Source organism: Elgaria multicarinata, chromosome 2 (genome assembly GCF_023053635.1).
Source record: "Elgaria multicarinata webbii isolate HBS135686 ecotype San Diego chromosome 2, rElgMul1.1.pri, whole genome shotgun sequence".
Classification (NCBI taxonomy): domain Eukaryota; kingdom Metazoa; phylum Chordata; class Lepidosauria; order Squamata; family Anguidae; genus Elgaria; species Elgaria multicarinata.
In genome coordinates, this window is record NC_086172.1 from 50,463,585 (window position 1) to 50,491,212 (window position 27,628).

Here is a 27,628-nt window from a genome sequence, read left to right on the forward strand (position 1 = left end):
CATTTTGGGATGGAGCTTTTAGATATGTAAGTCTACAAGGTTCCCCAAAGGTTGACATTTTCAGAAAGAGAGAGAAAAACAAAGAAACTAGTAAACTGAAATCTCCCATTAAAAAATGAAAACAAAAAAGAAATCAAAGCCGCAAATATAGCTGTCATGAGTCCTGTTGATGGTTTTCCTCTTTGGTAGGTAAACCACCACAGATCTAGTAGAGAAGAACTTTGGAAGCACTTCCTCCCACCCCCCACCCCCGGACATATTTTTTCCCTGCCAGATTCCTGCCAAGCGTCCCTGGAGGTGACACGCCTGGCTTGCACTGAGCCAGCTGTGTTCTTCCTCCATCTTCTGATCATTCCATATGCTTCTTTTTAACATTGACGGGTTTTCAATTGCAGCTTGGAAGTGAGTTGCCAGTTTTGTGCTTGCTGCTGTCAGGCGTCTCACAGCTGTCATTCTTGAATTTGCTGAATTACAAAGCAGCTCTAGTGTCTGGTTTGCTCATCCTTCTCTTCAGTCGGCATAATAATTTCCAAACTGCCACTTCTGATAAAGACTGGATGAGGAACAAATGTTTGCCCGCAGGGCTTTCTGAGACGGATCCACTTCCAAACATGTGGCCCGCGGAAGGTGTTCTAAAACAATGTGATCCATCTAAAGAGAGAAAAAGAGAAAACATTGTGCACTGAACTGCATATGCAGGGCTGAAAAATTGCCACTGACTTGGGTTTAGAGATGGGGTTGGCAAATTATGTCCTCTCTAGCCACCTCTATTCAATATGTATGGTTCATTTGTAAGCTGAACAGAAAAGTTGGACAGTATCCAACATATCCACCTGTTCTCGGACCTGAACTTTGTTATACCTTCTGTGCTGCAAGGCTTGTTAATTCTTTGAAAATGCAAAGAGCAGAACTCTAGCTGTCTGAATGGTAATTATCATGCACAGGAAATAATCCCAGATGGCATTTGCAGTGTAGGATAACTTATGGTAGGAGATCTTGGCTTTCATATTGCATTATTTCTCAGCTGATGAAGTAGAAGGACACTTACCATGATGAAAAGTGGGCTGGGTAATTTGTTAATTAAGTCCAAGTGCTGGGATGCAAAATTGGATTATGAAATCGTGAGAAGCTTTGAATGAGCAGGGATCGCATTATGATTATTTTGCATTTAGACGCAACTATCTTTTTCTAATTAGGCAGAGTTTCATTATGACAATACTATCATTATTCCCAAGGGAAGGAGCAGGCTTACTTTGAGAAACATGAGTTAATATTTTGGAATATCCCTTGATCCAAACAGCAAATTTAAAAAAAAAGAAAAAAAGAGAAAAAAGGATTCATGATGATATAAGGAGAAAATAACAGCATCTTGAGATATATGTTACAATGAATGCTCACAATGCTGAATATCCTAGTACGAACGCATATAAAATTGTATGGATTGCATATAAATTTCCCTATTTTTCAGACATATATGTGTGACTAATACACAATGTACTCTTTTTCCTGTACTGCTGTAGCATTTCTGAAATCCTACCTAGCACTGCTGGTGGTTCACAGACCTATGTTTAGCATTTGATGATTGTAATATCTAGTGATGATTTGCATGTGTGAATGGGGCATCTGGCATTACAAACAGGTACTTCAGATACAATGCTTTTCACTAGGGTCAGTTCGCACATTCAGTTGCCAGCCATCAAGTGTACAATTCTCCACTAGTTTGCACATACAGGTTTATTATGATACAATGTCATTGTGCTCAGTGTTTCCCTACTGGCTGCCACTTGCAAGGAGCAAGAAAATGTTAAATGTGCCAATGTCAAATTATTGGGAAAATGCAGGGTGAGACACAGGTAAGCAGAAGCCGTGTGTTCCTTGTAATATGTAATTTAGACCTTATGTTGATATGTGTATAGTTTGTGTCTAAAAACAAATCAAATTTGGTTGATTTTATTACATCAGGCAAAAATTTCCTTATATGAATTCCTTTCATAATTCATTCTGCTTGTGACTATAGAGCCCAGTAAACTAAGGCCAACTCCTGACGGCAAAGGGAACACACTTCACACTGATTAGCCAGTGGCAAGATAACCTGCAGGCTGAATTTGCCTAGAGCAGTTTCTTTATGCTGTTTTGGTACATAGTAACTCATCATAAAATGGTAACCTTGGTAGTTAATGATACAAATATGCTTTCACTAAAAAGGACATATAGTTCAATGGATATGTGCCCTGGTATGGTTTTAGCTGAAATGTTCTTTTCTATTTGCTTGCTACCCATTGATGTACATAGTCAATTTGGAGAGAGATTATATTCTGTCAATATGCCATCCTCAATCCATAACCATCTTTGGAATGACAGAATATTTGTGATAAGTTGACATTTGCTGGAAAGACTCAGAAAACATTCCCAGTGTTATAATCTCTGAATTTGCTCTCTGTTTCTCAAGCTCGTTACTATTTTCTGATAGATTCCAAAATGTTTCCAGTTTCTAATTTTCCTTACCACTATACTCAAGCAAATATAAAATGTTAAGTAGCAGCCTATTTATAGGGCAGGCCCAAGACATGTTCATGTCTGAGATGAAGGACAGGAAGCCGAGCAGACTGGCAGTTGAATCTTACTTCAACACTGGTGAGGTACTCCACCGCAACTCAGGGCACCAGGCTAGTTTATATGGTGTACTCTACACTGCCTGGCATGAACAGCACTGTTCTACAACACCATGCCACAGCGCTATGCCTCACTCTATCTAATGGTAGAGCTGGCTCTGCCTGTCTAGGAAAAATTCAAGATTGCTCTATCATTCAGAAGTAGCTCCATACTAGCAATGCCAATAAATTCACACTGAGATTTAAGTCTGAAGAGATAATATGGCTGAAATTAAAGGTATCTATGAAGAACTTAACCTGAATTTCTCCCTGCTTCATTTAGAAGCCACTGCATTGCAGGGGGTAGGATGGTGGCCATGCTTGTGGGAAACGCAGGTTCAGATAGGAAGCTCACTGGATGACCCTGAGTGAGTCACTCTCACAGCCAAGCCTACCCCATAGAGTTGTTGTGAGACAAACAGTGCAATACCAGGCTTGTCTACTCAGAGGTAAGTCTCAGACCACAGAACACATTTTATTGAGAAGCTCCTACATTCAATTCCAAATGAAATTAATTTGAGCAATATGAGATGAGCATGACGGTGCTGTTGAACAGCCTCCATTCATTTCTGAGGCTTGATCAGAAGGACATCCTAGTACCGATAATAACAGCAATAACAGCAAGAAGAAGACAATTCACTAAAGCCTATTTTATGCATCCCTTCATTCATATGCTAAACATGTGGAGAGGGCAGGAATGCATCCTACTGGTTCTGCTCCAACATCACCACGCCTCACTCTCTTTGGCCATGACATCCATGTGTTAAGTGGGATGTTGCAATAGTGCACATGGGCGTGTAAAGTGGGATGCAGATAGGTGCTCTACATGATTGGAACCTCTGTACCATTAGGGGCTCTGATGGTGGTGTGGAGCACTTAAGCATGAGCAACTGCAGAGTACCTGGCTGCAATAGGCACCTGTGGAGCCTGACGCTCAAATCCTCCTCATTGCTCTCCCACACAAACTGAAACATACAAAATAAAATACAAAAAAGCTCCCAATGTAAAGTTAGGTTCCCGATTACCCCAAAGAACAGGCTGATCTGTGGCAGATTTTTCTTCATTTTCAACAGTGCAGGTACAAGATGGGCCTGTAGAGAACAGCCATTACCTTTCTAGAAAATAAATCCTTCTTTTGGTTTCCTATGATAGTGATAACTTTAGGCTGCATTTCTCCCATGGGGTCGGTACTCTGTTCCTCCAGCACCTGAAGCTTTCATAAAAACTAATCTGATCTCTTACCTCAGTGGATAAAATTGTACAGCTCAAACTTGTCGCTAGCTCAATCTTGTACAGGTGCAATCATCTGCGTCCAATTGTGCTGAACTGGGTATTATGGTTTTGTAAAAGAAGGAAACACAACTTTCTTTATTGTGGCAGGGACCAATCTGTCTTAAGGCCCAAAGTTCAGCAATAGATCAAAGAACATCAATGGGAACTGACAAGCTATCTGGTAACTTGAATTGCCGATTCTTTTTCATATACATTCACAAAACCTCTTAGCGTCAAAAGACACAGTTTCTTTTTTTTAGGAGGTTTTGCACTAAAGAGGGACAAATGGAAGGAATCTCAATTATCAGGTTTTTGTACAAGATTATCCATCAGCTACTATAATTGCTATTATATGCACTCCCAGTACTGAAAGGCTCTGCTAACCCCCCCTCCAATTATTTCAGATGCGGAAGGGAGAAGCATTCTAATTAACCTTGGCACTTCCTTAGAGTTCAGAATCATTTTTAGAATCTACTGCTGCGGAGACTGGAAAGTAGTTTTTAGACTGTTTTTTTGACCAGGACAGTTTAGAGAAACTATTTTTGATTGTTGCAGTGTTAGAAGTGATGTATCTTGAAAGATAAAGATCTCCAAGAAACTGAAAGGACAACGCCTGGCAAGGCACTGTTTAGATCTTAAATGAGAAAGCCACTACCACTATCACCAGGGAAATGAGGTTGGTTATCAATAAGTTCTACAAAACTGGGCCTTTAAGGGCACATTCCTGTGCATGTTTAGACATTTAAAAAGTCCTACAACTCCCAGAATGCCCAGCCAGCATGGCTGGGTGGAGAATTCTGGGACTTGTAGGACCTTTTTCGGTCTAAACATGTATAGGATTGCACCCCCAAAAAATTTCAACCCCATAGCCACAATCCAGCACAGAGTTAGAATAACCCCACTGTAAAACCAATGGAGTTCAGCACAACTAACTCTTTAATAGAGTTTCACAACCTGGTTCCCTCTAGATATATGGAACTCTCAATGGCCATGCTGTCTGAGGATGATGGGAGTTGTATTCCAATGCATTGGAAGGGCTTAAGCTATCTATGATATAAGGAGTTGCACTATACCAAATCAGATCAAAAATTCGTCTAACCCAGTACTGTCATTCTTGACTGGAGTGGTTCTCCAGCCTCTCACCTTAATCGGAGGCATCAGGGACTGAACTGGGACAGTTCCCATGTGCCCCATTACCGAGCCACACCCATTCATAGAGCTCAGACTGTGGAATTACAATTGCGTAGGACTGGTCCTACTGGACAGGTCCAAAATGTAAACACTACCTAAAGACATCACTTGGAAAATACATCTTCCTTCCTCTCTCATTGTTTTCCCAACAGCAAACAAAAATAACTTTATTCCATTTGGCTTTTAGCAATTAAATTGTTTCACTAAATCCCTATGGGCCTCTTCTGTTTGCCTTTGATTCTCTTATTTGCATTTCAGCTGTGTTTGCATTTGATCAGGGTCTTGATCGTTGCTTTTTAGCTTTTGACTGTTTGCTAACTTGTTTTGATTGAATTTTTTGTTCTGTAACTGCTATATGTCACAAGGGGTGCCCTAAGGTAGGGCCAGTATAAAAATAAACCAGAAGAAGATAAGAAGAAGAAGAACTTCACAACCCATTGAAATGAATGGATATTGGTGCATACTAACAACATAATGATTCCATGCGAAATCTGTGAATTATGGGAAACCCATAAAAAACCTTGGTCGCTTTTCAGATCTTTGGCACTTGAGAATGATGGAGAATAGATTCAGCCTATTTCACTTTCATATGGAACATCTGAGAAAGTTCTGTAAATTGATTAGTACACATGTGCATCTCACCAGAAAAATAGGATTTAGAGGTGTAAGATACATGTCTGCTGGAAACAGCTCTAATTACCTTCTCAATCCTCATCTTTTTCTAAAGCAGTTTGACCCTTGTCTACATTGATTCCAGTCTGGAGGTAACTGAACTTGGTACTTGAGAGCCAGTGTGGTGTAGTGGTTAGAGTGTTGAACTAAGACGACCCAAATTCAAGTCCCTATTCAGCAATAAAAGTCACTAGGTAATGTTGGGATAGTCATTATCTCTCAGCCTAACCTACTTCACAGGGTTATTGTGTGGATAAAATGGGTGGGCTAAGAATCATGTACACCACCCTGGACTCCATGGAAGAAGGGCAGGATAAATTAAAAATAAATAAATCTTTAGAGACATTACCCTCTACCCATAAAACACAGCTAAAAGTAACGCTTGCACAAACCCTTTCTTAGCATGAATGATGAGTGTCTGTCGTTGTCATACAAATGGAAATTATATAAAAGGCTCCCTTTGTTTTGCACTATTTCCAGTTTAGCCACAGTGAGGGGAAATAGTCATTTGCAAATGCTGCACTTACGAGTTCTGGATGAAAAGCTACCAGTGATTTATGCAGCCATTTCAGGCTATTGTTTCTTTTATCGCAAGGGTGCAGGCCCAGTGTCCCTTTAGCTTCCATTGGTGCCACGCAGGATTCTCCATGCTGGATCAGTCTCAGCCATGTGTAGTTGAACTTTTGGTGCTGCACATGGGAAAGAATTAGCAACAGACGAAGATTTGATAGGTGGCTATCACAGTTAATTACCTTGCGCCTCGCCCTCAATCTTAAAGGTTAAATGCTATATAGTCAAATAACACTGCAACCCTATACCTGTCTATTCAGAAATAAACCCCACTGAATTCAATGGGACTTGCTCTCACATAAGAGTAGGTAGGATTGCAGCCCAAGTGATGAGCAAGCACGGTGCCTGTTTGGAATTACTAATTTGAATCAGGGCATCTCCTTGTTTAGTTAGGGATGGGGAACGTGTGGCTCTCCAGGGGGGAGTCTACACACCGTTCCGAAGGCGTCCTGAAGTCACTTGAGGGCGCCCCGAAAACGCTCGTGTACCATGTACCTTAATCGTCCCCAGAAGAGGAGGAGGAGGAGGCGTGCTTCGGCATTCCGAAGGGCGAGGAAAGGGGGGGCGGGGGCGGCTTCTTCCGTAGTTTGCCTCTCCAAGGAGTTTGCCTCTCCAAGGAGCGTGCGCAGGGGAGATCCCCAGCCACAGCAAGTGGCTATGTGGAAGGGGGTGGCGGAGGAAGCAGGCTGGAGACGCGCGCGCGCACACACACACACACACACACACACACACACACACACGAGGCAAACTGTTGCTGGCAGCGGAGGGCGAAGGGGAGGAAGAGGCGGAGGCGGCGCTACGTCCCAAAAGGGAGGGATTTCACTCTCTCTCTCTCTCTCTCTCTCTCCTGTCTTCCTTTGAATTCCGCAATCCATTGTCCTCCTCGCTCTAGCTTAGGGCTGCTCAGGCGACACACACACACACACACACACGCCTCCTCCTCCGCCTCTTCTGGGGACGATTAAGGTACATAGTACACGAGCGTTTTCGGGGCGCCCTCAAGTGGCTTCGGGGCACCTTCGGAACGGTGTGTAGACTCCCTCCAGATGTTAGAATCATAGAATAGTAGAATTGGAAGGGGCCTATAAGGCCACTGAGTCCAACCCCCTGCTCAATGCAGGAATCCACCTTAAAGCATACCCGACAGATGGTTGTCCAGCTGCCTCTGTTGCTGGACTACAACTCCCATCACTGGTCATGCTGGCTGGAGCTAATGGGAGTTGTAGTACAATATTTATCAGGCAGCATGGGCAGTACCCTACACTGTGCTAATGGAACTGACCGTTGATGAAACAAGAATTAGCGGTTCCAGAAATAACTGGAAATACTTGACAATGCTTGTTTCTGGAACAGTGCAGGTCCCAAACCATCCCATATTGGAAATGAGCATTTCCACTCATTTCTGTGGTTATTTCATGAACTGCTAGTTTCTGTTGTAGTAGCATTCAGTTCCACTTGTGCAACCCATTTAGCAGAGGCATAGTGGCAGTATAGGATACTGCCCCATGTTCTTCACCTCTGGTTTAGCCCATGAGCCCCATGAAGCCTGACTACAGAAGAATTTCTGTAGCTCTTTATAAGGTTTGTGAATACCATTACTTTACACCAACCCTAAAATTTCCACCGTATTTGTCAAATTCCCTTCTATCCTGTAGTAACCAATGCTTGCAAGTATATTAAAATCGACATATTTTCTAATCCATGAGTCCTAGCTCAGGTCCTCCTAGCAATCACTCAGAAGGGGGAAGAGCTGCTGAGGCTTTTCTCTATGATTCTGGGATACACACCAGACCATTCTAAGAGACACTTTTCAAGGGCTGCTGGGGGGGGGGGGGAATCTACACTACTGCTTTAAAGCGCTTTATAACAGTTTTGACAACTGTTGGGGCCCAGGACACACTGCATATACAGGTTTCAAAACGTTTTCAAAGTGCTTTAAAGCACTTTAAAAGCAATAGCGTAGATCCCCCCTTGGTTACTGGAGTTGTTGCTCTAACATGGTTGTTACATATAACCTAGTTCCCTTTCCTAGTGGCACCAATGTGAAGTGCTGTAGGTGAGACATGCCTTCAGTACTTATGATCCGTGGATCCAAAGGCCGTCCATGAGCAGTGTATGGTGAGCCACCAGGAACTTGACAAGGTCCCCATTTTCACTGCCTGCCTGGGATTGCAAATTCAGGGGGTACATAACACCTGGCAGGTACAATACATGGTGGTGGGCTGCCATTAGGCTTTGTAGTTTAGTGGAAAGCTGCTGTTTACTTAAAATGGAAAAAAGATACAACACCCAAAGTTGGATAATTAGGTCTACCCACTTGCATATAATTATAGCATTCTTGCAAATCATGTTTGTCTTTCCCTCAAAACTAGTTGTCTGAAGTCTTTACTTATGGCCTGCAGAAATGGAGAATCACTCTCTATACAGAAGTTTTAAAAAACAAAACCCTCTAAATATCTATCAAACAAATGCTGAAATAGTGATTTAAAGAAGTTATAATGAAAGGTTGCCATTGCTTTGAAACAGGTCTTGCCATCTTGGAGACAAAGCAAATAGTGAGAGATACCTACAGGGGATGTAAAGACATTCATTTAAAAGCGCTACTATCATATTTTTGCTGGACATGTAAACAACCCCAAAGAATGCTAATTGCCATCCTGTACAATTTTGGGTATCCAAAAGCTGCACTCCTTATGAAGTTAAATATTTTACTGTAGCATCTGGAGGTAAAGGGAGAGCAGGGGGCTCTGAAGAACGGCAGTCCAGCACTCCTAGATATTGGGCTCTGGCCCATGCACAGAAAACTGCACAGATCACCATCATGAATGAACTATTGGATTGAGAGTCCTTCCATTCTTTCTGGAAGATGCAGGTAAAGAAGTGGGCGGGGTGGTTCAGCTGGCAGAGGCTACACACACAGCACTGTCCAATCTCACCGGTTTGAGACTTCACGGGATGTTGGTCCATCGATCCGTCTCCATACATAGTCTATGCCTTATGGTATAAAAAAGTATAAAAGGCCTCCCTGTGCCTCCACAGTGAACCCTACCCAGCATGTTCCAGGCTGGACCGTGCCCACTATTAGCCTACCAAATGGATATTTCAAAACAGGCTTTGAAGCAATTCTATTTGGCTTCTAATATGCAGAATGCAAAAGAAACCCAGTAACAGTCTTACCTTGTTATTAACGTCGCATGTCTCAAAGGTCAGACTAGATTGATTCACGGTGATGCACTTAGCCAACGCTATGTTAATTATCTACAACAAATGAGCCATTGAAGCAAAAGTTTAGAAGAGTCATTTCTAAGTGGGGATAAAAGTCCAGAAGATAGGATGTGCTGATGAAATTTTTGAAACAATGAGATTTTGTGGTCACTGGTTAGCATTAACTATCTGATTGTGTTTTGCCCCAAAGAAATAACTATGGAACCATAATACCTTTGTTATTATGAGAGGCATCTATAAGGAAGTTTAGGTAATACAGAAATGTATTTAAATTTAATCAGTCAACATTAATCAACTAATATTTTTGTGTCTGTCAAGAGCACTAAAATTAACCCATGATAGTGCAAACTTTCCTTTTCCTGCTTCCAGTGCTGTGATTGGGTTTTGCATGTGGGGATGGAGGGGGGAAGAGTTATCTCTCTTTGCTGCTGCACCATTACAAAATCCTAAGCAGGGGATAGGTAGACATGCAATTCTCCACAGCTGACCTTATGCAGTCAATTTGGTTGCCCAACTCATCATAACAACAATCTTCTATTTTAAGATTAGCTTGCCTAACCAAGACTAATTCAGAGTTTTAAGCAAACTCTTCTGGATTAATGAAGTGAGCTATAATTTGTTAACGCAAAGGTCAAAAAAATAAATATAAATAAATGGCTAAGCCCTCCTGCTGTCATTAGATCTCAGTCTGCTAATGGATTCGGAAGATGAGCAACTGATTGCATATTGCATTTTTCCAGTCGTGTGCTAAATCGCCTATCAACTATCTCTTTCTTTCTTCCTCCCTCCTTCCTCACAACATCCTTCCCTTGTGTTCTGTATCCCTTGGGTGATGGCAAGGACCTTGAGGACCTCAAGTGTACCAATAACCCACTCTTTGCCTCAAAGGTGGCTGGTTGAAAAAGAGGGCTCTTGCATCTTTAATAGTTCTATAGAAGAGGGACCTTCAGCAGGTGTGGCTTATCTCGCACAACTCTCAAAGGTGCAAGAGCTTGGCCCTGTCCTCTTCTGCATCTGGCCATCCTACCTGCTCCCAGCTATTTTATCAATTTTGGCCTTGCAGAAACAATGTTAAAGTTCAAGGGACTGTTAGGAAAAGAACAACAAAACAGCAACTTTCTCCTAGCATCTCAGCCTGTGCTTGCTGTCATGAAATGGCAGGAAAAGGACATTGAGCTCCATCACACCAGCGATTTATCACACTCTCACCATGCCTGGGATGTGTTTTTGCAGCAGGGTACTCACATGTCCCTGTCCTACGCTCATCTTGCCTTTCCCCTCCCTTTTCCATGTTATTTTAGAGCGGGGAAAGTCCATTTCCCCCCTCTGTGTGCAATAATGTCACTCCTCTGTCCCATGTATTGCTGTCCATGTGCTATACTGGACCATCCTGTTTTGTTGTGTGTGTGTGTGTGTGTTGAAGGGTAGTCTCGCTGACAAAAGAGGAAGGCAGGGCAGTTCTCCGCTCAACTGTGAAGGGGGAGGGAGAGAGAGAGCTCGAACACCCCATGGAGAAGGTGAGCTAGGCCGTTGCCACCCGTGCCCGGGACTCAGTCCCATTCAACTCTATGATTCTTACTCCTGAGTAGGCATGTTTAGGTTTCCTGACCAGAACAATGTCGGCTTCCCATTGCCATGCCAACAGTGACCACAAACTTTTCTAAAAACTAATTGTAATACTTTCTCTTCAATTATATTGTTTAATATGATCTTAGGGGAAAGCATAGTGTGTTGTTTTACTGTAATTGAGCAGTTTCAGGCTGCTGTACTACTGTATTTGCGCAGAAATATATATATATATATATATATATAAAAAAAATAAAAAAAATTAACTTCAGGGAGAAGGAGAATGTAGGGGGCAGGGTGGGAGATTTTGCTGGCACAGTAGTGGTACAGATGAAAAGATGCATGAGCTGAAATTGTGCAACAACGCACAGACATGAAAGTTCCCAGTGTTCGACTTGCTAAAGAAACGGTGGGGGAAACCATGGACTCAAAACAGGGGAAAAAAGTAGGTGTGATGGAGCCCACTGTTTGACTATGGAGAAGGGAAAGTGTAAAGTAACCTCTCTGTTTAGAAAGAATCATGGTATTTTCTTCTTTTCCAGGTTTTGTTGCTGGAAGTTACTGCCCCATTAAAGTAGTACAGTTCTAAAATGTTATAGTTCTCAATTTATGTGGCATCAATAACATCATCATGTTTCATGATTAAGCCATTATATTATTAATCACACAAATAAATACATGGAGACAACAGGGAAATGTTTTTTTCACATAGACAGCTGAACTTACATGGGCATTTTCCATGCCAAGATGAGTGGAATCTACTGGCTCAGTACATAACCACACAAACCAGGCAATCCTCACAAAATGGACATTTTACACACCTCAAAAGAAATTGTTTTCAATGAAGGACAGTCACATATCCAGTGACAAATCTCATACTAATTATTTACTACCTAAGTTGGAGTCTTAAAATTCATCCCTAAGTTCTGTCCCATCTAGTGATCGCCAAACTCCTCCTGGCATTATTCCAAATGGGCTTTTTCAGGAATATTAGAAAGGAAATATTTTTCTGAGCACATTCCAAAGTCCCATTGAAGGTCTCACCACTGCCCACTTCACTTTCGCTACTTGGTGGCGGCAGCAGCAGCAGTGCCAATGGGGATGTTTTCCAAGATGCCCCATTGCAAATGTTGTGCCGTCACTACTTGTTAGGGTTGTTAAATTAACATTGGAATCAGAGACGGCACTGAAGGTTCATTAGAATACACCATATCGTTGTTCTACAGAAGTTAGTTTTGGTTTCGGAAGAAGATACAAACAATTCTGATTTTATTCCAGAAAGGGAAAAAAAAGAAGAATGGATTTCTAGTGCACTCTAGTGGTTGCAAGCTAGAAGTATGACATCCTAAAGGAAGTTAGTCTTCCTTCAGTTAAGTTATTAAAGAATTGCAAATGCAAGGAGAAGAACTGAAACTATGTTTGCATGAGAATTTGTATATATTTTGTGTGTGCATTTGTCCTAATCCATGCATTTTGTATGCAATTTTGCTTAGTATACACACATTTTTTGCAAGCAATTTTCCTAACATAATGTTAGGAAAACATTATTTTCTCTAAGAGCGTAATCCTATCAACTGTGCCTTCAATGACTGTAAGCCCCCAAACTTGAAGGGTTATAATAATATGCAGGGTGGGAGGAGCAGCAGACTCAATCTTAACCTCCCCATCCTCCTGCCTTGCACTTTTCACTAGATGGGCTTTTTAGCCCGTCTAGCGAAGGTGTTTCAGTGGGGGAGGGAAGGAGCCTGGCAGAGGCTCAGGATAGTTGTATCCTAGATTCTCTGGTCTCTTTCCCTTACTGCACACTAAAACACCCCCATTTCCCCTTTCTGAAATCAGGTTCCCGCCCTTGGAGACCAGCTGCTGTGGTTCTTCCCACACTAGCTGTGAGCGGGTCTCTGACTCCCCCTTCTGAGGTTGGAGCACTGTCACTGACCTCAGAGGGGGGACTCTGAACTATCAGGCATTTTTGTGTGCACTTTCCCCTAATATATCTTTTTTTGTGTGCATCATCATCATCATCATCATTATTATTATTATTTTATTGGTTTGAATGTGAAATAAAAATGCAAACCAAACCAATTTCTCCCCCATTCCTAATCGTAGAGCAGGTACACATGAGCCCATCTCTTTAGATCTTCACTTAGGAAGCAACAGACAAAATCTGACACCACGCGACACTAAAATTCGATGCAATCACATCCAGATAGTACAGTTCAGCATAATTTGCTACTGATAAAGATGTGGGCAGGCTCCTTACTACACAGCCAGAAAAGAAATGAGGTTAAGTGATGAAAGGACAGTTGATGTAAGCACAAGAAGGATATTAGAGTAGGTAAAATGAACATACCAGCCCACTAGCTTTAACAAGGGGGGCCTCCAAATCGGGGTAGACATTCTCCAGATACCACTTGAAGCTTTTGCACTGAAGCTGCTTCCTCAATTCTTTCTGCTGGGTCAAGTTTCCAACATCCAGGTTTTTTTGGATGAGGTGGTAACCATGTCCATAGAAAAGATCTTTGTATTCATCAAGCCAAACCTCTGCAACACGGGCCAAATTCTGCTCCACTGTGGTGAGGCGGTCTTTAGGAAAGGAGTAGGGGTTATCATTCCTGAAAATGTGGCCTACTCTGGAACATGGGATGATTTCAATTTCCCCTCCGCACATCCAAACCTGGTAAAAAGAGGCAGGGTAACATTGGATGTAACTACTGGGAAATGAATTGTCATGTAATACACTTTAGAATGCATCTAGTTAGGCACAATTTAGCATAGTTTGCTAATGATAATTATGTGAGGAGAATCCATGCCACATCAACTCAGTCCAGAGGCCATTCCAATGACCATGGTTTACAGTAATCATGGATTTGAACCCAAATCATGATTGGAGCTCTGAAATGTAGGGGCAGCTTTTGGTTTAAAGTGCTTCTCTATTTTCATTTTCCATTTTTTTAGCACTCCAGTTTCTAATTGCAGAATCTCCAGAGGCAGAACAACAGCTGTAACTAAGGTCTATTAATTCAGACCTCACACCATAGCTAGCACAGCCCTGTTTCGCAAACCCATTTCAAACCACACTTCCTGATTTCAGTTTGCCACAACATCACAGTCCATGGTTTGTCAATTCAGACAGCACATTAAAGCATGGTAAAGGTTCTTTAATTATAGTTTTATGTGATAGTTGAACTCGAGGTGAACCACTGTGTGATCCGTCACCATTTAATGCCTCCCCTCTGGTTGATTGGGGAGTTTTGATAATTATTTTGCATGAAAGCTATACTTTGTTAAATACATTCAGCTTACAATGGACCACAAGTCTAAAATGTGAACATATTTTATAACAATAATTTTTTTAAAAAAATTATATCTATAATTATCACAGATAGAATATGCTGCTTGCTCTGATGTAGTTATTTCTGACCATTTATCTCTACTATTATATATGCAGGACTCTGTGTGTGCTTCACTGCTGCTGGATTGTGACCATTAACTTGATGATCATTCTAGTGCCAAACAATAGGAAAAAATAAGTAGACATACTGTTACAGTAATACAAGATACCTTGAATGAAATCTCCATGTTTTCACCTCCCCAAACATCAAGGCCAGGATCATACGTTCCAAGTTCAAAAAAATACTTCTTATCGATAGAAAATAACCCACCTGCCATCACAGGACACCTAATAATTGAACCAGAAATCAGGGATGTACACTGTGCATTTTGAGTAAATATAGATTTTTATATTATCGAGCTCCTACCAAAAATACCTTGAATGTAACAACATTTCATGTTCTTATATTGAAGTTCCTTTACAGACACCAGGGGCGTTGCTAGACCTACCGGGTGTTCCGTCGTTGAGGAGCGGTGAAAGCGGCTTTTCCCGTTCAGCCGTGACGCCTCATGATCCACACCTGCCTTCGATTTATGGCGGAAGTTTGCGCCGGTTGTGCTGCTGCCGCCGCGAGCACGGTTGCGCAGCCACACCGGCCTGATTGCCGCGGCTTTTTTTTTCGCTCGCTGCACGGTTTGCGCACGTCCGAAAGACCGCAAACTTGCGCAGCCGTCAGCGATGCCGCCGCCGGCCCTGGCGGCGGCAGCGGCGGCAGTGCCAGTGCCAGCTGAAGTGCTGCTGGTGCTGTTGAGGGTCAACATTGATGCGCTCACTTCCTGATGGGGGTCGTGGCGGGTGTCATATGACCCGAGGTCAATCGTCTGCATGGCCACTCTGTGCCTACATCTCCCATCATGCCTCTGAGGTGTCGGCGGCGATGACCGCCTCTGTGCCCTGTGCCCCATCCCAAGGAGCCAACCCACATCTGGCCGTAGCCATGGCAGCAGCCCACAAACAGCTCTGCCCTCTGCCAGCCTGGTACCCACACTAACAGGCAGCGTACAGCACCGCCATTATGCGGCCACGGTAGCTGCCCACCGCAAGGAGTCACCAGCCACTTTTGCGGTCCTCCGTTCCTGCGCAAACTGTCACTGGGGAAATAAAAAAAAAAAGCCGCTCCGCCGCGCTGCCCCAGCTGGCGGACTGCGCGCAAATGGCGGAGGCGGCTTGACCGAAGCCGCTGACCACTCCCCCTTAGCACGCCTTTTCCTGACCAGTGCCGACCGCAGTGACCTCACATCCTCCCACACGTACTCCGAATTACCGCGGGACAGCAGGAAAAGGCGCACTACAACTCACTTTTTTAAAGTCGGGAGAAAGAGGCTTCACCGCGGGATAACGGCGGATCCTCGTGAACGTCATCTGGAAGCCTCGACGTGGCTGCGGAAGGTAACGCGCGCTAGAGCCTCGTCTAGTAACGCCCCAAGATGAATCAGATCATACTGCGCCTTGCCCAACCCCATACACCACAGCAGCAAACTCTTCCAGTATTATAAACTTTGAAATATAATCATGTTGTTGTTGTTGTTGTTGTTGTTGTTGTTGTTGTATTTAAATAGATTTAGAGGCCTAATCTACACCAAGCAGGATATTGCACTATGAAAGCAGTATGAAAGCGGTATATAAAAGGCAGGAGCCACGTCAAGTGAGACACAGCAGTATGAAAGCAGTATATGGCATGTGTCAATGGGCCCCAACAGTTGTCAGTGCACTTCAATACCGATATAAAGCAGTAGTGTGGCTCCTGCCTTTTATATACCGCTTTCATAGTGCAATATCCTGTTTTGTGTAGGTTAGATCATATACCACATTAAAAATATCTCTAAGTGGTTCATAGGAATATTAAAATAATTAAAATCTATTGTGACATAGATTAAAATACATAGCAATTGCTAAAACACGTATACAGAACATTTATAAAAACATTAAAACCAATACTCACACCATAATTAACAAACAACTGGGCAGCACTTGTCACTTCAGAACACAAGAAATGTACAGCTTGGGTGCAGGTGCCTCTAGCCAAACTTAGGGTTAAATAACTTGTGCATGTGGCAGTTCTTAAGAATTGTATATATTGAAGTCTGCTCTCTATTTTTGCAATATATACTTTAAAGCAGCCTTGCCCAAGCTGGTTCCCTGCAGATAGCTTGGACTTCAACTTCCATCAGCTCTAGCCAGCATGGTCTAGGATCAGGAATACTGGGAGCTGTAGACAAAAATGTCTGGAGGGTGCCAAGTTGGGGAAGACTGCTTTAAAGGAGCATCTTCTATTGTATTAGAATTCCCATAGTTGTAGTTGCTGTGTTTTATAAGATGCTAGTTTTCACCCAAGAAAGAACATATGCCTTGTAAACCTGAGTAATATACGTCCTTCTCACATCGTGAGGGTTTAGTGCTTAAGAAGCAATTCTGTCCAGTAAAAACTTAACTTCATATACTTACCTAATTATATCAGTTTCCTTAATCTTCTTTTTCTCAATGACATCTGGAGGAATTGGCTTCCACCCAAAATTCATTGGCCATGTAAAAATACCGCGTTGAAAGCTGTCCACGGTCATGTAGCTAAAGAAAGGAAGTCATAGCAGGAATTAATTTCAGAAGCAGAGGTTGCTTTAGAAAAGGGTAGCTATAAATTGGATTACAGAGTTTTGGGTGGGTAATAGACCCCCATTGCTTGATCAGGGTTCCCAACTGTGCAGTAACTTTTATGCTCATTCACGCAAATGTATATAGAACACCCTTTCAGACCTTCCCTCAGAAAGGCTGGGGGCTGTCCAGATGGGGCTGATGTGTTTGGGGATATTGGGGGCTGGCGATGTGTGTGACTCTATGCCCTTACATGCGTTGATGTCCCCTGTTCAGTCAAATGTCTGAAGAGGGCTATGCAGAACTCTCTTTCTGTGCACAATCACCACGGTAGGATCAGGGCAAAAATGGAAGGGATCAAAATCACCTCATGTCTTTGTCACTGATTACTTCAATAACAGGACAAGCCACTTTCTTTCTGTTTAAATGGATTCTGTCCAATAGTGGCTCCAGCCACCCTACATTGCATTCCACATGAGAATCTAAAAAGGTCAGTACGTCACCTAAAGAAGAAAGTGAAAAGAAGAAGAAAAAAAGAATTATTTCTGTTACAACTGGGGAGTTGATCATCTACAGGGGCCCTTCTCCGTGAGCCCCTGCCAAAGGAAGTGAGGCAGGTGGCTACTAGGAGGAGGGCTTTCTCCACTGTGGCACCCCGGCTGTGGAACGAGGTCCACCTGGCGCCTACACTGTACTGCTTTCGTCGCCAGCTGAAGACCTTTTTATTCACTCAGTATTTTAACACTTAATTTTAACTTAAATTTAAATTTTACTGTTTTAATTCTGTATTTTAATCTTATAATCAACTTTGCTGTGTGGTTTTATCCTGGTTGCGCTTTTTATACTGTATTTAGTAATTGTGTTTTTAACCTGTTGGATGTTTTTTGTGGTTTTAATTTTTGTGAACCACCCAGAGAGCTTCGGCTATTGGGCGGTATAAAAATGTAATAAATAAATAAATAAATAAATAAATAAAATTGGAACAACTTGGAAAGTCTTGCTTGATGACCTCTTGTGAGAATGTTGCTGGGGCAGGTGGGATGACAATACTGGAGGAATTCCACGGGCATCCTATTGTGGTGAGAGATCTAGGATAAAAATCCATGCACAGTCAGGACGCTCAATGCCCAAGTCATTGTTTCTCAGGAGCTGCCTTGATGGTACCACGCTGGCACTGCGTTCCCCCTAAACCCTGCAGTTTCCCTCCTGCGGGGTTGCACTTACTAATCCCCACGCCAAGGAGACAGCATAGGGTTTCCGGCGGACATCCAGTTCCTGGAGCCCCCCTCCCCGCTTCCTGGCTTCCAGCAACCAATCACTGGTCGCCATCCACAAGGACCACCCCTTGATCGGCCATGGAGCAAGGTCAGATGGCGGAAGAGCCACACTGACCTTGCTTGGGCAGGAAAAGCTGTGGCCCATTTTCAGCTGCGGATCTTTTTCAGCTGTGTATCTTTGGCTCTTTGCCCAAAGCGGCTCTGGATTGGCAGCTGCGTCATATAACTGATGGGGCAAAGACAACGTGTAGACAGCTCCTCAGTTTAACTAATTTTATGGATAAATATGGTAAGAATTGTGAAATACTTTTTATACCAAGAAGTGCTATGGAAATACTAATTATTAACTGCACCTGGGGGGGGGGGGAGTCACCCTTTTTGACATCTCACCCAAAATGTAAAAGTTAGGTTACATGTTACCGGTGCAAAGGAGAGGGAAAAGAGCACCACCAAACCAAGGGAAAAAGAGAGAGCCAAGATCTGGTGCTATAAAATGATCTTTTTCTTTAATCACCTAGTGATTAGAATATCTTCATAGATCGGGGCCACATTAATGTAATCAGGAAAACTCTCCATTGTAGTTGAATTGTGACAGCTATTTCAAGCCATCAATCATACACACGACAGTAAGAATCAGCTGTGTTGGAAAACACTGTAGCACCATTTTTTGTTTTGTTAATAGAGATTTTCAAACACTGCAACAGACTGACATAACAATAAGGTATTCACATTGATGAAAGGACAATAATGAGATATAACTACCGGTAGGTATCTTACACATATATAGGATTGCGCTGTGCCCGGTTGGTGTGGTGCAAGATATTTCCCTAACATTAGGTTCACTTCCCAGAGGTATTTTGCCCTTCTACTTTCGTAACTTGTACACAGAAATACACTTTTCTATCTTCTTTGTTGTCGACTAGGGGAAAAAAGCAAAACCAATGGTGCATGAGGGGAGTGTGGAGCTGCATGGGTTGGCTCCAACCCATGCTGATGCCTTCCTGGAAATGCCCCCAGTAGCTGCACATTTGGGCCTAATCTACACCAGCCGATTATTCCTGAATAATATCGCAGTCATCCCTATGGGCCACATGACATTCACCTACTCCCACGGTGATCTCAGGCCGACCTCTCAGTTATTCAGGAATATTGCTGACTGGATTTGTCACGGTTTTTCCCGGCTCTCTCGCTACAATCCTGAAGTCCGCGGCTGGTGTGCCCTTCTCGAAGCTGTTGCTGTTTGCCGCGAGCTCCCGGCTCAGCGAACAACCAACCAGCTGTCAGGAGTGTGTCCAGCGGTTTTGGACGTGTGCTGGAATTGGCGTCCACCATTTTTGGCACAGTTTTTGATTGTCTATCGGCATGTTTTGGTGCTGACCGTGTGTATTTTCTTTTTAACACAAACATATCGATGCACACACAGGAGTGCATATTTGACAGAGTTCCTATCCACCACCACCCTGCATTTCTGTGTGTCTCCCATTCACTACATAATTTCCAATGAACTGGGTCTATATATATATAATCGATCCAGAAGGAAAGAATGATGATGAATGCCACATAGAGGTGAAATGATAAACAGCCTCATAATTAAATGAGTTCTTGGGAAATAATTATGCCACACATCTCAAACCACTATTTTGGACCAAAAATCAGAACTGGAGTATATTTAGTGCAGCCATTGTATTAATATGTTGCTGAACATGTATCACTGATTGGGGGAACTATCCCCCTCCTATGTTTTTTTTTAAAATGGTGTAGAGCAGCCTTCCTCAGACCAGTCCTGTCCAGATATTTATTTATTTATTTATTACATTTTTATACCGCCCAATAGCCAAAGCTCTCTGGGCGGTTCACAAAAATTAAAACCATAATAAAACAACAAACAGGTTAAAAACACAAATACAAAATCCAATATTTTGGACTTCAACTCTCAGTTACCATGGGCAATCGTCAGGAATGCTGGGGGTTGTAGTTTATTTATTAATTTGTTTAAAATCTTTCTATATTACCTTTTTGGAAAAAGCAATCAAGGCAGCTTACAAAAAAACCAGAAAACATGAATCACAGACAAATAAAAGTATAATAAAACATCAAAAGTCACCTTAAAAACCATAGTTTAAAATATCTGGAAGACACCAGGCTATGGAAAACTGGTGTAGGGAATGGGTGCAGTCCAATGAATGTTAAGTGTGTTGTGGAACATAATACTATACATGTCTATTCAGATGTACGCCCCATTGTCATCAATGAGACCTACTCCTGGGTAGGTATATGTAGGATTGCAGGCTAAATTCCTCTTAATTAATGCTGCCAATGCAACTTAGATGATTCAAACTTCCACTAGATTGCTGCCAGGCCATGGCTAGACCAGGCCTATATCCCGGGATTGTCCCGGGATCATCCCTGTGCATCCAAATGACACACAAGGGATCCCGGGAGCAGGCAGGGACGACCTCTCCATTTGCCTGGGATAATCCTTAGGTCTAGCTAAGGCCCCAGTGACTTTTGTACTGTTTAACAAATAATCAGCCATGCCACTTTGACATTAAGTTGCAAGTCTGCTTTACCTTTAGCAATCTCTGCTCCAGCCAGTCTCGCTCTTATTAGACCATGCCTTTCTTTGAGATGAAGGATACGGACTTTGGGGAATCGTGCCATGTATTTGTCTAATTTGTCCTTAAGGTATGCTAAATCAGAAGAGAAGAGAAGAGAATAAATAGATTACAGATCGTGCCAATTTCAAAATCTACCAAATGAAGGAAGAAGATAAATCACCAATTAATGGTGCAACTAGGGCTGGACCTTGGGGCTGACGTCTAGGACCCTGCAGCCCAGGAAGAATCCAAATGGTGATGTGGGCAGTGGCAAACAGTCCCAGCACCAGCTCCTGGGCTCCCTTCATTCTTTCTTATTTATTTTTAAAAAAATTATAGTTGGAGGCTAGCCAGCCAGGCATGTAAAGTAACAAATGCTTTGTTAATATTTGTACTTATTATTTATTGATTGATTGCATTTTATACCGCTCAATAGCTGAAGCTCTCTTTAATACATATTATTCCTTTGTACAATAAAATGGTTCTTATTCCCAAGCACACGTCAAGGAAATGGAAACAAACTCCATTTTATTTCTTTAGTCATGATCGTGCTATAATTTAAGTGTGTCTAAAATGCAAAACTGCACATCTTTCTTTTTTAAAAAAATTAGGGTTACAAACAGTTTCTCCCTCAAACATGTCAGGAATGTGGGAGCAGTTGTAAAACAGTGGGGTGGGGGGCTGAAAAGAGAGAAATGTCAGTCTAGAGGGCCACCCTAAAGGGGAGGGCTCCGGAAGACCATTAACTCCAGATCTAAAATGATTTAGGCCTTAGCTAGACCTAAGGTTTATCCCGGAATCATCCCAGGTTCATCCCTGCCTGCTCCCGGGATCCTCTGTGTGTCATTTAGATGCACAGGGATGACCCCGGGATGATCCCTGGATAAACCTTAGGTCTAGCTAAGGCCATAGAGTGTAATCCTATGCATATTTAGACAGGAAAAAGTGCTATAATGCCTAGCATGGCTGGATAGGGGAATGCTGGGAGTTGCAGGACTTTTTTTCTGTCTAATCATGTACAGGATTGTGGCCTTACCTGCATCTGCTGCTTGTTTAGACTACTGGGAAATGGTGGCAGGTTGTCTTCCATAAGAACATAGGAACCTTCCATACACTGAGTCAGACCATTGGTCCATCTAGCTCAATATTATTGATACTGAATGCCAATGGCTCTCCAGAGTTTCAGGCAGGATTTTTTTCCAGTTGTACCTGGAGATGCCAGGGATGAACCTTGGACCTTCTAGGGGTTCTCCCACTAAGCTACAGCCTTCTTCTGATGGCTATGACAGGAGGCAGGCACTGTGAATTATTTTCAGCACTAGACAACTGCTTTTTTACCCTCATTATGTGCGCATTGTTTCAAGTAAAGTATGTACCTACCTACCTACCTACACACACACACACACACACACACCCTTCTCTGTATTTATACAGCTTTTCTTTTTTCTAATAATCCTTCCTTAACATTCTTGCAATCTGAAATAAGTCAGTCAGTCGTCTCTAAAACTGCATCCAGAGTGAGACAGCAAAATGGCATTTTCTGTCAAGCTGACTGGACAAGCTGTCATGCATAATGCAATTCAACCACTTGTGCCTCTTCCCCTTTTTGAAGTAGACCATAAACAGAGGCCCACCTGATGAAACCAGAGCTGGGTCAAAAACCTTCCCCTACCTTTGCGGTATGACTTGTACCCTGCAAGAAGGGGTGAGGGCATTTCCTGCCACTTTCAGTCATTCCTGCCATTTTCAAGTGGGTGAGGAAAATTCAATCATTCTCAGGGCTGGGGACTTATTTATATGATACAAATGTGCAGAGGATTTCCTTGAACAGAAAAAGGGGTTGCTGCTGCTTGAAACAATGGCTGAGCTCTAATAGTTCTGACAACGGATACTTCTGCCTTATAGACTATAGAATGATGTAGCATTCTATAGGACAGATAACTTGCATTAAAATAGACTAGTACAAAAAACAAAACAAAACATGGAAACGATGGCTGCTACTGCTGCTTCAAGTAGTAGGAAACCATTTCTAAACATTTCAGGAAAATTTAAGGCAGCAGAAATTTACCAGAACACCGCAGTAACATTTGTACCAAGATAATAAAAACAATTTTTAAAAATAGAGAAAACTACCTGGGAAACAGAATGCATGTTAATTCCGAGATGCATTTGAAGGAAAAACATTGACCTACCTTTTGAGCTGAAGTCATCCACCAAAATAACCTCTTTAATAAATTGAGGGGGCGAGCGGTTGAGGACACTGTGAACGGAGCGCAGGAGGGTGGACCACACTTCATCAACAAAACACATAATAATGCTAGTGGTGGGAAGGTCATTGTGGACAAGAAGATCCGAACAACTACAGCAAAAGAGATAAATAGCACTCACACAACAGACATAATCAGAACAAGTGTCTACGAGACTAGAGGCCTGGTACTTGCTTCTGTAATTTGCCATAACATGTCATGTTAGTGATGTATTCAATGGGGAGAAAAGGGGGCACCAAGGAGCAAATTCTTGTCAAACAGTATTAATAAAAATGTATGTCACCATGGAAGATAGAATCCCAGTGATTAAAAATCATGAGATAGAAGCCTGAGCACATGGTAAAAACATTTAGGCAGCCTGGTCCTGTCAGGGCAAGCATCAGTGGAAGGCATTGTCGGGCACCTGTCAATGCCCATTCCTCAATAGGGAACTTTCTCCCAACCCCTGGAGCCCCGAAGGGCCCTGCTGTTCCTCCTCCTTTCCTGTTGCTGCCTGACCTCCTTGAATGAGCAAGCCATGACAGAAGCAAGGCAGAGGAGCAGCCTCTCTTCACCTAGCCCTTTCCTGGATGGCCAAGCAGTTTGGGTCCAGAGAATAAGGGCAAGCAAATGGGCAGCAGTGGCAAGAAGGAGAAGCCATCTTGCCCATGCCCCACCACCCCACTAGAACCTGGCACTGATTCTGTGGACTGACCTAAACTGCAGCAGCACAAGTAGTAACTTAACTTCTGCTGCTGAAGTCAAACTGTGATTCTGTTCCTGACAAGTGGATCTCTCTGAAGATCTCTGCTGTTTTCAAGAAAAGTCTCAATCCAACGCCCCACAGAGCAGGATCCTATCAGAGTTCACAGGTTTTATGGACTAAAATGGCCCGAAGGATCCCATGCAACTGGACCAGAAGAGAGATTGCCCCAAGTGAGCAAGGCACCGCCCTTTAGCAGCACAACCGATGGCTGCTTTTGTGCCAGTGGCACAGCTGAAGTTGGCTCCCAGGACTGGATGCAAATATCAGTCCCATGAGTTATGGTGTTCATACAACAGCTCACTGGAGCAGGTTTCTATGTTAAACCAAGTGCTTTCTGTTCTTTTTTCTCTGAAAGAGCTTTTGCAAATGCTCAAACACTTGCAAAATTTCACCCCTTCCAAATTTGGAATGGCCATGCAACCCTGGGGTGGGAGGAGATTTCCCTCCCTTCCGCTGTTCCCCTGACACCAGAGAAGTGGAAGTCAGGTTTTTTTTTTGAAGGGAACTGTACAATGCCAGGGCCAGGGAGGACAGAGATAAGGTCTGCTTCATTTCAGATTAAAATCCAGCATTGTCACTTTTGAGGCAAGCATTTTGAGGCTCCAAATTTGGTATTTCTGGAAAAGGAAATATCGATTTCAGGTGCATTACTAAACTGTAGCACGCTATTTTATGAATTGTGGAAAATATTACATTCCCCCACCCTCGCCTCCACGTCCAGTTCTGAGCCTGACCTGGGGTGTTCGGACCACTGAGTCAATGGAATCTTGCTGGATCATTAGGCAGGATGTTAAGAGAAAAGCAGGCTTAAAGGGTTCCGCTCAGGCCACCACCACCACAGCTAGCCAAGGAAGCAACCCAAGCATTCAACAGTTTTTAACAGTCTGCAAGAAGGTAGAAAGCCTCTTCTCATGGAGGAAAATGGCATCACTCTTAATTGTTTTGAAAGGTATCAAGAGCTTGCCAGTTTTTGAGTTCTGATTTTTTTAGATAGAGGAGAACCAGTGCTTGAAGATCGTTTGGCAATGTTTTCCCAGATGGAAGGATATTGCCCTGTCTCCTCAGGAACATTCAGACAAAGAGAGCAAGGATGGGGATTGAGAAGAAGAGAAGATTTAACCCCACAATAGAAAGATGAGGGAGTACCATTGGGAAGAGTGGACCATCAGTTTGTGGCAGGACCAGCCCCAGACATTTTGCTGCCTGAGTTGAAGGACAACTCTCCTGTTCGATGTACAAAAACTGATTGGACTGGTAGTTGAATCTTTCTTAAATACTGGTGATGGGACAACAACCTCCACTGCATCTGAAGGAAGCTGGCTAACTTAAGGGGCACATGGCAGGCTGCATGGCCCACAGCTCTCTTCTCCAACACCTTGCTCCCACCTCCCAGCATCTGCCACCTGAGGCGGCTGCTTCACTCTTCCTCATGGTAGGGCCAACCCTGGTTTAAGGTTTGGCAAGCATCTTCCTTATGAGTCCTGGGAGGGGAGCCACAGAGCTTCCTTGGATTTTTCCAGGGGGCAGCGCTTATCCTCCAAGCTCCTCCCCTTGAAGAAATCCCCTCCATTACTGTAGGAATTCTCAATGTTACGTCTGATCTGATAACGCAGATGCAGGTAGTACGGAAGAGATAACGCAGATGCAGGTAGTACAGGATCTAAAACCAACAGGACAAATTGTATCGTTGAATTTCCTTTAACAGAAAAGTACCTCATAAGAAAAACCCTTTGCTAAAATTCCTGTTTCTTACCACTCATACAGTCCTATTTCTGGCAAAGCATCGTCCCCAGACGATGATAAAAATAAAAATAAAAAGCCAAGCTACAGCTTGAATTGCTGTTAGCCAGTTTCTGGGGTTAAAATAGCACCGCCTCCTCAGAACAAGCAGGGTGGCCAATATAGTTTTGAAATACCAAGGCACACAAATTATTTTTCCAGAGGAATAATGTTGGGTTCTTTAAAAACAAGGCTTGGCAACTGCGAAGTGCTATAATGAACTGGAAGTTAGGGGAAGTGAAAAATACTACAGATCAGAAGTCCTGTGGATTTTGTAGTATTTGGAACCCAGCTGCAGAGAAAAAACCAATGGTATGACCAAAATGTGAGTAAACAGGGAAAAAAACGTCCAGTGGTTATTTAATTGGGGGAGCTTCCCTACCAGAAACTACTTTGCTGGAGAATATGGTAGAAAGCGTATTTGTGGCTTGACTGCTCTTCTGCCATTCATCTCACTGTGAGATCTGCATTACAATAGGTAGCTGCTCTTTATTGCCTGCATTGTGACAAGGTATGGCAAAAACCACATTCTAAATATTGCTGATGCTGAAGAGGAGCAAATGCCCCTTCTTGCACTGCAAAGCAGTATTGGGGGGTGGGGGTGGGGGAATGGGATAATATCCCTGAATTCCTTTGTGGCTGAACAGAATACAAATGGCAATGATATCAACGTGTAAAACAGGCATCGCAGATCACACACAACAGAAAGAGCTTTAGATGAACTCAAGTGCAGTCCCTTTCAATAGACACAGTTCACATGCCCAGCTCTGTCACTTAGGGAGCAGAAGATTGTTTGGTTTCCTGGCTCCGAGCTTGTGGATGGAGTTCCGAGCTTGGGGCCACAAAACCGCACTCCCTCCCCCTCCTCCTTGCAGCCAGTAGGAGAGAACCATACCGGTTACCTGTCCATGCATGCAAAATGGAGTGTGTGGAGACGGCGAGAAGGCCAAGGGCAGGGAATTGGGGAAACTAGGGATGTGGGGCTATGAGGTATTCCTAGCCATCCCCAGTCTCCTTCCCTCCCCCAAAGCCTCCACTAGACAGGTGAAATTGCCCATCTAGCTCAAATGCAGAGCAGGAGGTGTGAGGCTTCTGCTGCTTTGAATAGGGCCTTGCTAGACCTACCAGTTAATCTGGAGAGGAGAAGGAGCGAGGCCGCGTTGCAGGTAGCGCAGGCCGGCGCCCTTTTCTACACGTAAGACGCGATGGGGTAAGGGAAAGCCCCGTTGCGTCCTCCATTTTTAATTTTTTTTAAAGGGGCCATGTGCGCAGGAGCGCACCAACAATAAGGTAAGTCTTTTTTTTTAAAAAAAGGGTTCCCCGCTCCCCCTGCCCACGATTCCCCCCACAATGTATGATGCCCCCCACTAGCCCCCCACTTGCCCCCCTCACCCCCTTGCTCGCTCGCCCCGCTCGCCCATCCGTCTGCTCGCCCCCACTCACCCCCTCGCTCACCATGTCCACACACCCCCCGCTCGCCATGTCCACAACACACTGCTTGCCATGTCCACACCCCCCACTTGCCATGTCCACACACCGCTTGCCATGTCCACACACACACCGCTTGCCATGTCCCCCCGCTTGCCATGTCCACCCCCCCGCTCGCCTGTCCACCCTCCTGCTCGCTCGCCCACTCGCCATGTCCGATGCCCCCTCCGTCCGTGATCTCCCCCCACCAGCCCGATGGGCACAGCGCAGGGTGCTGTGCCCAGTGCGTGGCTTCTCCCGGCTACTCGCGAGTAAGCGAGCAGCCGGGAAAAGCCACGGAGCTAACTAGACCTTCCGCAGCCCCAGGCTTAGCCCTGGGCTGCAGAAAAGCCGGGCCACAAGCGGATC

General features: G+C 43.6%; 1 protein-coding gene across 1 annotated transcript in view; it reads right to left on the minus strand.

Moving 5' to 3' along the window:
* Positions 1-272: 272 nt before the first annotated feature.
* Positions 273-27,628, minus strand: part of GALNT5 (polypeptide N-acetylgalactosaminyltransferase 5) — a 35,980-nt gene continuing 8,624 nt past the window's right edge. The window contains exons 2-10 of the mRNA XM_063118624.1: positions 23,194-23,360; positions 20,975-21,094; positions 17,495-17,630; positions 16,984-17,103; positions 14,709-14,826; positions 13,498-13,821; positions 9,534-9,614; positions 6,314-6,475; positions 273-651 (exon numbers count right to left, since the gene is read on the minus strand). Of these exons, the coding sequence (XP_062974694.1) occupies positions 511-651; positions 6,314-6,475; positions 9,534-9,614; positions 13,498-13,821; positions 14,709-14,826; positions 16,984-17,103; positions 17,495-17,630; positions 20,975-21,094; positions 23,194-23,360 (1,369 nt within the window). The 3' untranslated portion in view covers positions 273-510. The remainder of the gene's footprint in view (positions 652-6,313; positions 6,476-9,533; positions 9,615-13,497; positions 13,822-14,708; positions 14,827-16,983; positions 17,104-17,494; positions 17,631-20,974; positions 21,095-23,193; positions 23,361-27,628) is intronic.